Source organism: Apis cerana, linkage group LG12 (genome assembly GCF_029169275.1).
Source record: "Apis cerana isolate GH-2021 linkage group LG12, AcerK_1.0, whole genome shotgun sequence".
NCBI lineage: Eukaryota > Metazoa > Arthropoda > Insecta > Hymenoptera > Apidae > Apis > Apis cerana.
In genome coordinates, this window is record NC_083863.1 from 3,732,655 (window position 1) to 3,745,277 (window position 12,623).

The 12,623-nt window shown below is 20.1% G+C and overlaps 2 protein-coding genes across 5 annotated transcripts; both read left to right on the forward strand.

The window, feature by feature from the left end:
• The first annotated feature begins 356 nt into the window (after positions 1-356).
• On the forward strand, positions 357-7,282 carry LOC108004207 (anoctamin-1). Of its 4 annotated transcripts, none has more exons than XM_017066946.3 (11): positions 357-549; positions 1,111-1,478; positions 1,569-1,694; positions 1,777-2,256; positions 4,657-5,050; positions 5,170-5,402; positions 5,465-5,662; positions 5,749-6,184; positions 6,266-6,471; positions 6,552-6,836; positions 6,909-7,282. In XM_017066946.3, exons 2-11 carry the CDS (start codon positions 1,167-1,169, stop codon positions 7,218-7,220), a joined length of 2,982 nt encoding a protein of 993 aa, XP_016922435.1. In that variant the 5' UTR covers positions 357-549; positions 1,111-1,166; the 3' UTR covers positions 7,221-7,282. The 4 variants fall into 4 exon arrangements, with proteins under 4 accessions (XP_016922435.1, XP_016922436.1, XP_016922437.1 ...); XM_017066947.3 differs by having other exon boundaries at positions 5,749-6,178; XM_017066948.3 differs by having other exon boundaries at positions 1,174-1,478.
• A 2,476-nt stretch (positions 7,283-9,758) lies between these two features.
• Positions 9,759-12,464, forward strand: LOC108004195 (sorting and assembly machinery component 50 homolog). Its single transcript, XM_017066928.3, has 8 exons — positions 9,759-9,971; positions 10,257-10,334; positions 10,478-10,537; positions 10,624-10,842; positions 10,985-11,199; positions 11,291-11,669; positions 11,736-12,030; positions 12,106-12,464. The coding sequence occupies exons 1-8, from the start codon at positions 9,951-9,953 to the stop codon at positions 12,288-12,290; spliced, it is 1,452 nt and encodes a 483-aa protein (XP_016922417.1). The 5' UTR covers positions 9,759-9,950; the 3' UTR covers positions 12,291-12,464.
• Positions 12,465-12,623: the final 159 nt, after the last annotated feature.

The following is a 12,623-nucleotide window of genomic DNA, read 5'->3' on the forward strand; positions in this document are numbered from 1 at the left end:
TAATACTTAAAAAACATTATTCAACAAAATATATAGCAAGAACATTAAATAAATGTAATTTTATATAAATAATAAATTTAAATTTTTTAAATCAATATTATTAAATTTATATTTTATTATAGGAAAAAAATTTATTAATTTAAAATTTTTAAATTTATTTAATTTAGAATTTATATAAATTACAAAATAATTGGCATCAATTTATTATCACGTAATCATTTAATACATTGTTGTATCGCTTACATGTTAATATGATTCACGAAATGCATACATTTATACATGAATGTATATTATGTATTTATCTCATCATTGTATGATATTTTTTTCGTATTTTTTATATAATAAAATTAATGCATTAAAATACGTCACGTTTATAAAAATACACGTAATCATTTAGATTAATTGTTTATAAAAAAATATAAATAGTAAAGCAAAGGTTAAAAGTACTGTATAATGGAATTATAATATTCACAATTATGTGACAATTTCCTGCTTCATATCTGAACAGCATCCGGAATTAAAGGTTCCCAATGGAAACATAAAAATTTTGTAAGCATAAATTTTAATTATTATTTCTTTCGTAGAAAATTTAATGTTATAGCTAACTTTACATTAACAACATAAATACGATCTAATATTTTATATTGTATTAAAATTTATTTATATTTTTTGAATGGTAAAATGCATTTTTTTCAAAATTGAGATAAATACTAAAAATAATTCATGATTTGTTTTTAGAATTTATTATTTATTTCTAAGTTTTTATATACATAATAATATACTGTATATTTTAATTTTCACATGAAAATATTTATACTTTTGTATTAAACTTTTAATTTTTAAAATTTAAAAATTTATTTGTCACTTATTATTTCTTCTTTAAAAATATAAATAATATAAACTTAATAAATCTTAATATAATTTTTACTTATTTTAATTGTTGTATTATTATTGTTTATTATTTTATTTATGCCTTAATATTCATTTATTTTGTAAAAATATAAGTTAAATTCAATATAAATTCAATTTATTATTAGTTAAAATGCTTTTATAATTATATATTATAGCATTTTTTTATATATAAATTTTTTTTATTTGGCTTGCATGTAGTATATATTATTTGATTCAAATAAGTAGAATTTGAATATTGATCAATTCAATTAAATATGGAAGAAGAAGATGAAGAAGTTTCTACACCATGGATACAAAGACATAGAAATAATATATCTGAAGCAAGTCTTTATCGATCAATACAAAGTAATTTAAATGCAGAATCTGTACAAACATTATATCAAAGTGTTCCTAATATCTCATTAAATAATATTGGAAGCATGAATAGTATGCATAGTGCAATCTCTATGGAAGATATTCAACAAACACATAATGACGATACATTAACTTTTAATAATGATACCAATGAAACAATTATTGATGGTAGTTGTACAGATTTAAGAAACAGTAAAAGAAGTTCAAGATCGGTAAATTTAAGTTTATAATTATATACACATTTTAAAAATATTATAAAATATAAATAATTAACATGAAACATTAACATCTTTTTTTTACAGGCTTCAAAATGTGGAACAATTTTTAGTTTATATTTTCGTGATGAAATTCGTACAATTGATTTTGTACTTGTTTGGGATGAATATAATGTAGAAGCTCAAACGTACCGTTGTACTGAATATAGACGTGTAAGTTACATAGTTTATATAAATACATATAATTAGAGATATAATTTTTGTTTTGTTTTAATTTTTCATTTTTAATTTTTAGATATTTGAAAAAAATTTAGAAAAGGAAGGTTTACAATTAGAATATGAACAAGCAGAACCAAATGGTTTACATTTCATAAAAATTCATGCACCTAAAGAAGTATTAAGACGGTATGCTGAAATATTAAAACTTAGATTGCCAATGAAAGAATTACCTAGTATGATGATTTTTGAAAATCGTAGTAACACATTAATTAAAGAAGTCAATTCATTATTCAAGAGAATTATGAAAAAGTATTATGTAAACCAAACAATATTTCCAACTCTGAAACATAATTTTACAGCTGTTTATAGCCGTGATAAAGAATATTTATTCAATTTGGATTCACCAAATTTTTTTACTACTGCAACACGTGCTAGAATCGTACAATTTATTTTAGATAGAACCAGATTTACTGAAACTAAGGATGATGACTTTGCATTTGGAATAGATAGATTGATTTCGGAAAAAGCATATATAGCCGCATATCCTCTTCATGATGTAAGTCATTTTTTTGTTTTTTTCATTGTATCTTTTATTATTTATTATGCTAATTATTTTAATTTTACGCTTAAGTTACATATATGTATTCATATTTTCTTCAGAAACTTTAGGATTATAGAATTATTATATGGAATACTTAGGTATATCTATATATGATAATATCAACAAAGCTTATTATTTTATGCTTGCCCATTTTAAGTTATTATATCCCAAACACTCAATTATATGTTGAAAAATTTTTAAAGGACAATAATAAAGGACTAATTTAATGGTTAGTTATTCATTTTCAATTATTTTGATCTTATATTAAATACAATGTGATATATAAGATTTATATTACATTATTATATTACATTTGTATATTACATTTGTTGTGTGTTGTGTAATTCTTTTCATATACTTATTCATATTAATAAAATATGTCTTTTAATAATTGAATTTTAATATAAATATAATTATTTAATATAATAAAATGAAATTATATTTTTTTAATTAAATTACTCTAATATATGAACATGAAAAAAAAATAAAAATAAATGCAAAATTTTTAATGATTATTTTTACTAATTTTTTTTATATTTAATTATTTACATATTATTATATCATTTAATTATTTAAAAATAATTATTTTTTTGTTATTTTATTATAGGTTTTGTTGGTATATCATGTTTAAGACTTCAGAAACTTTATAAAGTGTTGCTTTTTTAAATATTTTCTGAATATTTTATTTACAGAATATACAATATAATATGAAAAATATTTTGAAAAATATGATTTTATGATTTTATTTATTTTTTCTAAAATAAAAATTATAATAAAATTGTTAAAAATTATAATATTTTTGAAAATAATTATATATATAATTATTATAATTATAGTTACTTATTAAATAATATTATTTTTCATATTTATTTTAAATTTTTTTAAATTTACAAATATAGTACTTAATAATTGAGTACTATATTTATTATTTATTATATATTTTTATGTGTTTTATATATTCTTAATTTTTTTATAGTAAATAAAATATAGCTAAACAAAATAATATTAATAACTTAATTAAAAGTTTAAACTTTTAATATTAACTGTTTATATAGAAAAAAAAAGATTGAACTTATCTTAATTATGAAATAGGTGCCAATAAATTATTAACAAGAGAAGTTCTCCAAAAATTTTTTATTTCTACAAATTTATTTTAATCCTTATATAGATAATTGAATGCCCATTTTTATCATTATTTTATGAATACTTTTATATGAAAAACTATTTTTTTTTATATGAAAAAAATTTCTATTAAAAATTTAAAAAAAAAACTTCAATGTTATTTATATGCTATTTTTGCATTATATAATATACGAACGAGTTTCTAAATAAGAGAAATTACAGATAAATTTAATTAAATAATTATTATAAGAAATTTAGTTAAATAAATTATAAATGAAAATTTTATAAAAGAATTATATTTATTATAAAAATATTATTTTTTTGGTATTATTTTTATTTATGATTTTAAAAATATAAATCATGATTATTAAATAAAAACAGATTAATATCATTATAAAGACTCAGAATAAGTAAATGTAATACATATATATATATATATATATATGATTGACTTTAATAAATATAATATATATATTAAATATTTTCTTTGTTTAAACAATATTTAATATATTATAATATGATATATTATGAAAGAAAAATTAAGAATATCTGATGTATAAAAAATTAAAATAATTGTTATATATTTGATATGATTTGAATAAATAATTTGAAGTATTTATAATCAGTTTCTTTCTATTTAAAATAGTGAATTAAATTTTAATTATCTATTCAAGAAATTGAAGAACTAATTAAAAAAAAAATCTTGACTTCTAAAAAAAATTTATTTATTTTTCAATTTTACTTTTTCATAATTAAATAATACCTAAATAAAAATAAAAGAATATTTTAATCTCGTTATACATATTTTATTTAAAAAAGAATAATTTTCAAAGTATGTTTGTTGAATCCTTATTTTTTAAATGTCTTTAATATTATTTTTCAAAGAAAAAAATATATTTATATTAAAATTTATGCTATTTTATAATTATTTTATAAAATCGATTGAAATTCCATTTGACAAAAGAAATCTTAGAAAAAATTATTATTTTTGCTGATATTTAATATTTTTTTTATAATAAATATTTTCTAATTTTTTAAGTAATAAATAAATATCATTTGATAAATTAAATTTAATTAAAAGAAAATTTTTGTTTGAAAATATTATATAATATTAGTTTATGAATTGTAAAATAAAATAAAAAAATAAAAAAAAATAAACAATATTTATTAAAATATTATAAATATTATTTATTTAGATAAAAACAATTTATTTAAAATATAATTTATTTTTAGGGTGATTTACAAGCACCAGATTCTATGAGATATCTCTTGTACAAAGAATGGGCAAGCATAAAGAAATGTCTTCATTATCAACCATTAGATTACATCAAAGAGTATTTTGGAGTAAAAATTGGACTTTACTTTGCTTGGCTTGGATTTTATACACATATGTTGATACCTGCTAGTATTGTTGGTCTTTTATGTTTCATATACAGTTGTGCGACTTTATATTCTAATGAACCAAGTGAAGATATTTGCAATTTTAATGGTACCATTGAAATGTGTCCTTTATGTGATCATTTTTGTGGATATTGGGATTTGAAAGAAACATGTTTACATGCAAGAATTACATATTTATTTGATAATCCATCTACTGTTTTTTTTTCTATATTTATGTCATTATGGGGTATGTAATGGTAATTTTAATATAATTATTCTATACATATATATAAATTTGTTGTATAAAATATATAATATATATTTTAATACTTCTTAATAATTTAATACAATTTTTTTTGTTATTAGCTACATTGTTTTTGGAATTATGGAAAAGATATTCAGCAGAAATTACTCATAAATGGGATTTAACTGGTTTGGATGCTCAAGAGGAACATCCTCGACCTCAGTACTTAGCACGTTTAGCACATATAAAAAAAAAATCGCTCAATATTATCACAAATACAGAAGAACCGAAAGTTCCCTTTTGGAAGATGAGAGTTCCTGCTACAATTCTCAGTTTCTCTGTCGTTTTGCTGCTGGTTTGTAAAAATTAAGAAAAAGTTAAAATTATTAAATTCATTTTTATATATATTTATTTTAGATTGCAATAGCAATGGCTGCTGTCTTAGGTGTTGTTTTATATAGAATGTCTGTTTTGACTGCTTTAAGTGTTTATGGACATCCTATGGTAACAAGTTATGCAATACTATTTACTACAGCTACGGCTGCTAGTATTAATTTGTGTTGCATTATAATATTTAATTGGGTTTATGTTTGGTTAGCTGAATATTTAACAGAGGTATTTTATATCATAATAACAATATATTTTTATTCATGATATATTATTATTAATTTTTTTTATAATATATATTTTCATTTTTATAGATCGAATTACTTCGAACCCAAACTGAATTTGATGATAGTTTAACATTAAAAATATATCTACTCGAATTTGTTAACTATTATGCTTCCATATTTTATATAGCATTTTTTAAAGGAAAGTTCGTTGGTTATCCTGGAAATTATAATCGCTTCTTTCATTATCGACAAGAAGAATGTGGTCCTGGTGGGTGCCTTATGGAATTATGCATACAGCTAAGCATTATTATGATTGGCAAACAAGCCATGAATACAATATTAGAAATGTTGTTTCCATTATTTTACAAATGGTTAAATACTTTAAAAGTACATGTTGGAATGACAACAGAAGATGGACAAAGAAAAATTACTACTAGAAAATATCTTCAATGGATTAAGGATTATAAGTTAGTGGAATGGGGTCCAAGAAGTTTATTTCCCGAGTATTTAGAAATGGGTATTGGTATTAAATTTGTTGAAATAAATTAAACTATGTGATTAAATATATAATATTTAAATCTTAATATTTTATATTATATTACAGTACTACAATATGGGTTTGTTACTATCTTTGTTGCTGCATTTCCATTAGCACCATTTTTTGCATTATTGAATAATGTTTTTGAAATGCGATTAGACGCGAAAAAATTGTTAACAATGTATAGAAGACCAGTCGGACAACGTGTTACTGATATAGGCATATGGTACCGTATTTTAGATTCCATTTCTAAATTATCTGTTATAACTAATGTAAGTTCTAATAATTGAAAATTTCTTATAAAAAATATCTTATATAAAAACAACTTTTGATATATTTATAAATTTTGTAGGCATTCATTATAGCTTTTACTTCGAATTTTATACCTAGATTAGTTTATCGAATAATTGTCTCTGATAATTATTCTCTAGAAGGATTTCTAGACCATTCTCTTTCGAAGTTTAATACAAGTGATTTAAAAAACGGTACTGAACCATTTTCAACATCTAATCCGCGAGTTGAAATATGTAGATATCCAGATTATAGGGAACCACCCGATTCATCAAATAAATATCAATATACTATTATGTTTTGGCATGTACTTGCGGCAAGATTAGCTTTTATTGTTGTCTTTGAGGTATTATTATTATTGAAATTAATTTCAATCAAAAGTTTTAATTTGATTATTAATAAAATTAATATTTTCCAGAATATTGTTGCTCTTGTAATGATATTAGTACGATGGTGTATTCCTGATATGAATCCAAAGTTAAGAGATAAAATTCGACGCGAAGCATATATAACTAATGAAATAATTATTCAACAAGAAACGCTTCGTGCTTGTGAACGATCTACTGATTTAGATGCAAATCAGCATTTAATTAGATTAAATGAAAATGCAAATCGATGGAATAGAGTCATGAGAAGTAGTTTATCTAATTCTGAATTTGATTTAGAAATTCACGGAAGTCCTGTATCACCAGCTAACACACATTCACGTGTTAGTCCTGCCGCATTATGATCATTTTCAGATCAAAAAAATAAAAAATTCAATAAAAAAAATTATAATTGTGATTCTAGTCACATATATTGAATTTAATTGATTTGACAATTTTTAAAAATATATAAATGTATTATATATTTGATATATATATATAATACATATGAATATAAATCCATATTTGAATAAAATAAAATAGAAAATTTGATAATAATTATGGAAACTAAACAAAAATTGATATACAAAAATGTTCCATATTGTTTATTTATTAAATTATAAACAATTTAATTTTACGTAAAATGAAACAAACATAAAATAACAGTTTTATTTTTGTCAAATTATATTTTTGATTCTTTATCTAAAATAAGATTAAATTTCTTCTGAATAATAATAATAAGATCTTAATGATGAAATCTTAATCTGAATGAAAAAGAAAGAAAATATCTAATCTCTATTTATAGCAAAATATCATATAAAAATTAAATAATTTTGATGTGATATTATATATATATATATATATTTTTTTTCTGTAGATATATACATATATATGTAGAGAGAGAGAGAGAGAGAACATATGAACATCAATTTTAAAATAAAATGGCTCATAATGAAAATCGGTTATTCTTTACTGACGAAAAAATTTTTTAAAAATTGAATCAAATTGAAATCAAATTGAATTTTTTTAAGATGTTAGAAAGATATTCGAAAGATAGTCCCTTAGTTAGATATTAATTATTAGAATCAATTTATTAAAAATTTAAAAAATATTATTTTCAGTCAGAATCACAAAGAAAAAAAAAGCAAAGATTATAATTTTTACTTTTTTATTCAAGCCAAAAAAAATTTTTGCTTTTTGCTGTAAATGCAATAAAATGTAAATGTAAATTAAATAAGTTAAATATAACAAGTAAGTATTTGTAGATTTAAATAAGTTATTTACATAATATCTTTTAACTCATAAAAATTTCATTAATTATGAGTTAAAAGATCAAAAATATTCAAATTTAGAATTTTTCACGATTTTTGATATATAATTAATAAATCTAAAAATATTTACATTGTTCAATGCAACTTTTTTATGCATCAATTGATTTTGATGAAATTTTATAAATGTATAATTTACTTAGATTGATATATAAAATACTTTTAAAATTTTTTTATAGATTTAAATAAAAAAATTAAAAATCGAAATTTATTTTTTTTCGTAATTTCAATCAATAATAATTAAAAAAAAATTGTTATACATTATATAATAAATTTCTAGCACTTTCAAATCTTTCTAGCTTCTTAAAAAAATTCAATTTATTTGATTTAAAAAAATGATTCCCTTTTAAATAATAATTGATTTTCATTAAGAATTATTATATATATATGATAAAATGAAATATAAATCTGTTTTTATCTTTTTTGTCACATATTAAATTTTATAAAATTAAAAAAAGAATCTCAAATTAAATCATTTTTGAAAATATAGAAAATAATGAATTATATTATTTTATTTAAAAGAATAATCTTTATATGTATGTTATCATTATAAAAATTAATATAACATAAAGTTATATTATATTCTTCAATATGAAATGTTTGTATATAATATTTTTGTTCATAACATAATTTACTTAATAAGTAATTTAAGATGATCATTTTAAAAAATTATTTAAAATGATTATATAAAAAGACTCTTGCAGTTATATATTTTTATGATTATTTAAAAAGAAAAAAATATTTTTATTATCAAGTTTTAATTGAAAAATAAATTGTCTTTATTGTCTTTATTGAAAAATATATATACATATGAATTTTATATTATATTCTTTGCGAATGAAAAAAAAAACTAATGATTTTTCTAATTTTTATTTAAAGAAATATAAATATTCTATGTTGACTAGTGTTTTTTATCTTTTTCATTAAATTATATATTTGATTTAAAAATTATTTGTTATAATATATTTTTAATAATTTATTTATTCAATTATTATATTATTTATATATATTTGTTATTGAATTATTTTAACAGTTTAATTTTATAATATAATTAATAAGTCTCTGTTTAAAGTTCCTGCAAATGATACATTTTGATATATTTGGATTAAGTTTTAAACATGAATTAAATGTATTATATTTAATTCAAAATATACTAATTAACAATTGTTAAATAATGCCAATTTTTTAATATCAATAACATATATTGTTGTATATATTAATATTACTGTAATCTATCTTTCTTATGCATAAATTTGATGATAATATTTAATTGTAATTTTTTATAAACTTTGTAACTTTTAAATATATTCAGCTCCCATAATTGATGATATTTAAATTGATGATATTTATATATATAATGTATATAATATTTTTATGAAATTGTAATAATTTTTTTATTATATTATATATAATTTAATTATATAATATATTATAAATATATATAATATAATTTTAATAAAAAATTCTATAATAATAATAATAAAGTTTAAATTATCATTGAAATATTTATATAAATATTTTTGTATAATTTTAAATTTTATAAGTTTATGTTGATATAATTATCTAAAGCACGGTATGCAGAGGGCGATATCATAGAACCGGTATGAAAATGGGACACTATTTATTCTCAGTCATTCCGAATATTTGATTTAAAAAATTTATTCTTATTTTTTACTAAACATTAAAAGAGATTCAACAAAATTTGTTATAATATTTTAATGTGAATTCTTATGTAAACAACGAAATTTAATTTAATTTCTAAGAAAAATGGGAACCGTTCACGCAAAGGTACACATGTATTATTAGAAAATTACGATATAACCTAAAATAAAAGCTACTAATTTACACCATGAGTAATTTCTAATAATAATTTTTAGTACTATTATTTTGAATATAATAATTTTATAAAATATTTTATAATAATTTTATAATAATATTTTATAAAATATTAAATTTGTATACTTCTAATTTTATTATACAGATTGTTATTATATTTAATTAATTCTTTACATTATTTTTTTCATTAACGAAAATATAATGTAATGATTTATATTTTTCTTTTTAATGTTTTAGGAATCAAATATGTCCAGAAATATAAATGAAACTTCAAGTAATAATACTGAAAAACAAAATTTTAGAAAGAATAATTCTGTAAGTGATATGTATATATTTTTAAAATTTATTTAATATTTTTTATATTTTTTATTTAATTTTTTTTATATAATACATTTATTTTTTTTAATATAAATACATAAAATAATTTAAATTTTTATTTTTAATTTTTACATTTTCAGGAAAAGATGAATTTATTTGAAAAAAGAAAAGAAGAACCCATTGATCTTCATTCAGTAAAGGTATCAATATAAATATAAAACATTAATTTTTTCAAATTAATAATTTTACAAATTAGTAACTCTAATTTTAAAATATTATAAATTAGGCAAGAGTTGACAGAATACATGTAGATGGGCTTATAAGAACGAAAGACGATATAATAAAAGCTCAAGTAATAGAACTGTTTAAAGCTCAAGATTTTTATGATGTTGTTCTACGTGCCTATAAAGTGAGAGAAAAGTTACAAGGTTTAGGATGTTTTGGAAATATTGGAATTTACATTGATACCAGTCAAGGTCCTCGTGCTACCCCAGAAGGCGTTGAAGTGGGTCTATATAATTACACAATAATTCAACAAAAAATAAGTAATTTCTCAGATTTAATTCTTTCCAGTTTTCTCATGAATTTTTTATTTAATGATTAATATATGTTCTTTTAAGAAATTTTAAAATCATGTTCTTTTTCAGGTCACTTTTATGGTACGTGAAATAAGACGCTTAACAGGTGGAATTAGTACTATGGTTGGAAATAATGAAGGTTCAGTTATTGTTCATGCAAAAGCACCCAATTTATTTGGAAGAGGAGAACGTTTACAGATGGAATATTCTTATGGTTCAAAAAGTTCAACTAATATAAGTATATCTGCTGTTAAACCATTTATAGATAATTGGCGTCATACAGTGTATGTAAAATTATTTTATTTTAAAAATTAATAATTAAAAATAATTAAAAATAAGTTCTTATAAATTTATATTTAATAATTTTTCTTATAGATTAACTGGTAGTGTGTTTAACACATCAAATAGATTTCCATGGTCTGGTTTTAGTCAATGTGATAAAGGTTTTTTATTAGATATTGGTCTTAATCCAGACGGAGCAGGTACACTAAAGCATAACTTGCAATATGAAGCTACATATAGGGAAATAATTTCTTCTAAACAAGTATCATTTCGCGTTCGAGAGCAATGTGGTCCAAATTTAAAATCTGCTCTACGACATATTTGTTCTATTGACAAAAGAGATTCGTTAATATTTCCTACTATGGGAAGTTTAGTGCAATTTTCGACAGAAGTAGCTGGTCTTGGCGGAGATATAGGATTTGTTAAAAATGAACTTACTATGCAAACTAATTGGTCACCATATGAATGTCTAGCAAGTATTTTCGAATTTGAAATTATCTCTTATATATAATTTGTGTAATTAAAAAATTTTTATTAGACCTTCCAACTGGGTTTTCAATCTGGATTGCTTCGAGGAATTAGCAATGACATGAAAATAAATATTGCTGATCATTTTTTTCTGGGTGGACCATTAAATCTTAGAGGATTTGATATGAGAGGTTGTGGACCTCGTCATGATGGAAATTCTATTGGTGGTGATGCATATTGGGCTCTTGCATTGCATTTATATACACCATTACCATTTAGACCTGGTCGTAATGGTTTTGGTGATCTATTCAAATTGCATGGTTTTATCAATGGTGGAAACGTATCCAATTTTACTTTTAAATTTGGTATGATATTTAAAATATTTTTTATATTTTAATTTGTAATTATTTAGGAAATAAGTAATTTTTCATTATTTGCAGCTAATGATTATAAAGAAAATATGAAAATTTTTAAAGAAAATGTTCGTTGTGCAGTTGGTGGAGGTATTGCAATGAAACTTGGAAATATAGCGAGAGTAGAGTTAAACTTAGTTATGCCTTTGTTATTTGTCAGGAGCGATGTATTGCAACAATTTCAATTTGGTATTGGGTTGCAATACTTATAAATAATTCCTATTTCAGAGTAGTATAAATTATACCTACATTATTTCTACGTGAATCATATGCATTTAATGTAAAATAAATTACAATTATAAATTTATAACTCTTATGAAAATATATGCTATCATTAGAAATAAGTATCAAAAAAAGCATTTCCAATAAAAATTGATACAAATCTACTTCTTGATTATTTTTTTAAATATATTTACATTATTAAAGTTGTATTTTACATATATAAACATAATTAATACATTTATTTCATAGTTTATATTAAGTATGAATTTTAAAAAAAATTAAAGATTTCATCAGTTAAAAATTATGAATCAGCTATGAATCAG

Bases quoted from the DNA above. Each gene is read 5' to 3' on its own strand.
- LOC108004207 (XM_017066946.3), top strand. From the start codon at position 1,167: ATGGAAGAAGAAGATGAAGAAGTTTCTACACCATGGATACAAAGACAT. The intron at 2,257-4,656 runs GTAAGTCATTTT...ATTTATTTTTAG, and splicing joins CCGCATATCCTCTTCATGAT to GGTGATTTACAAGCACCAGA. The intron at 5,403-5,464 runs GTTTGTAAAAAT...TATTTATTTTAG, and splicing joins TCTCTGTCGTTTTGCTGCTG to ATTGCAATAGCAATGGCTGC.
- LOC108004195 (XM_017066928.3), top strand. From the start codon at position 9,951: ATGGGAACCGTTCACGCAAAG. The intron at 10,335-10,477 runs GTAAGTGATATG...TTACATTTTCAG, and splicing joins ATTTTAGAAAGAATAATTCT to GAAAAGATGAATTTATTTGA. The intron at 10,538-10,623 runs GTATCAATATAA...ATTATAAATTAG, and splicing joins TTGATCTTCATTCAGTAAAG to GCAAGAGTTGACAGAATACA.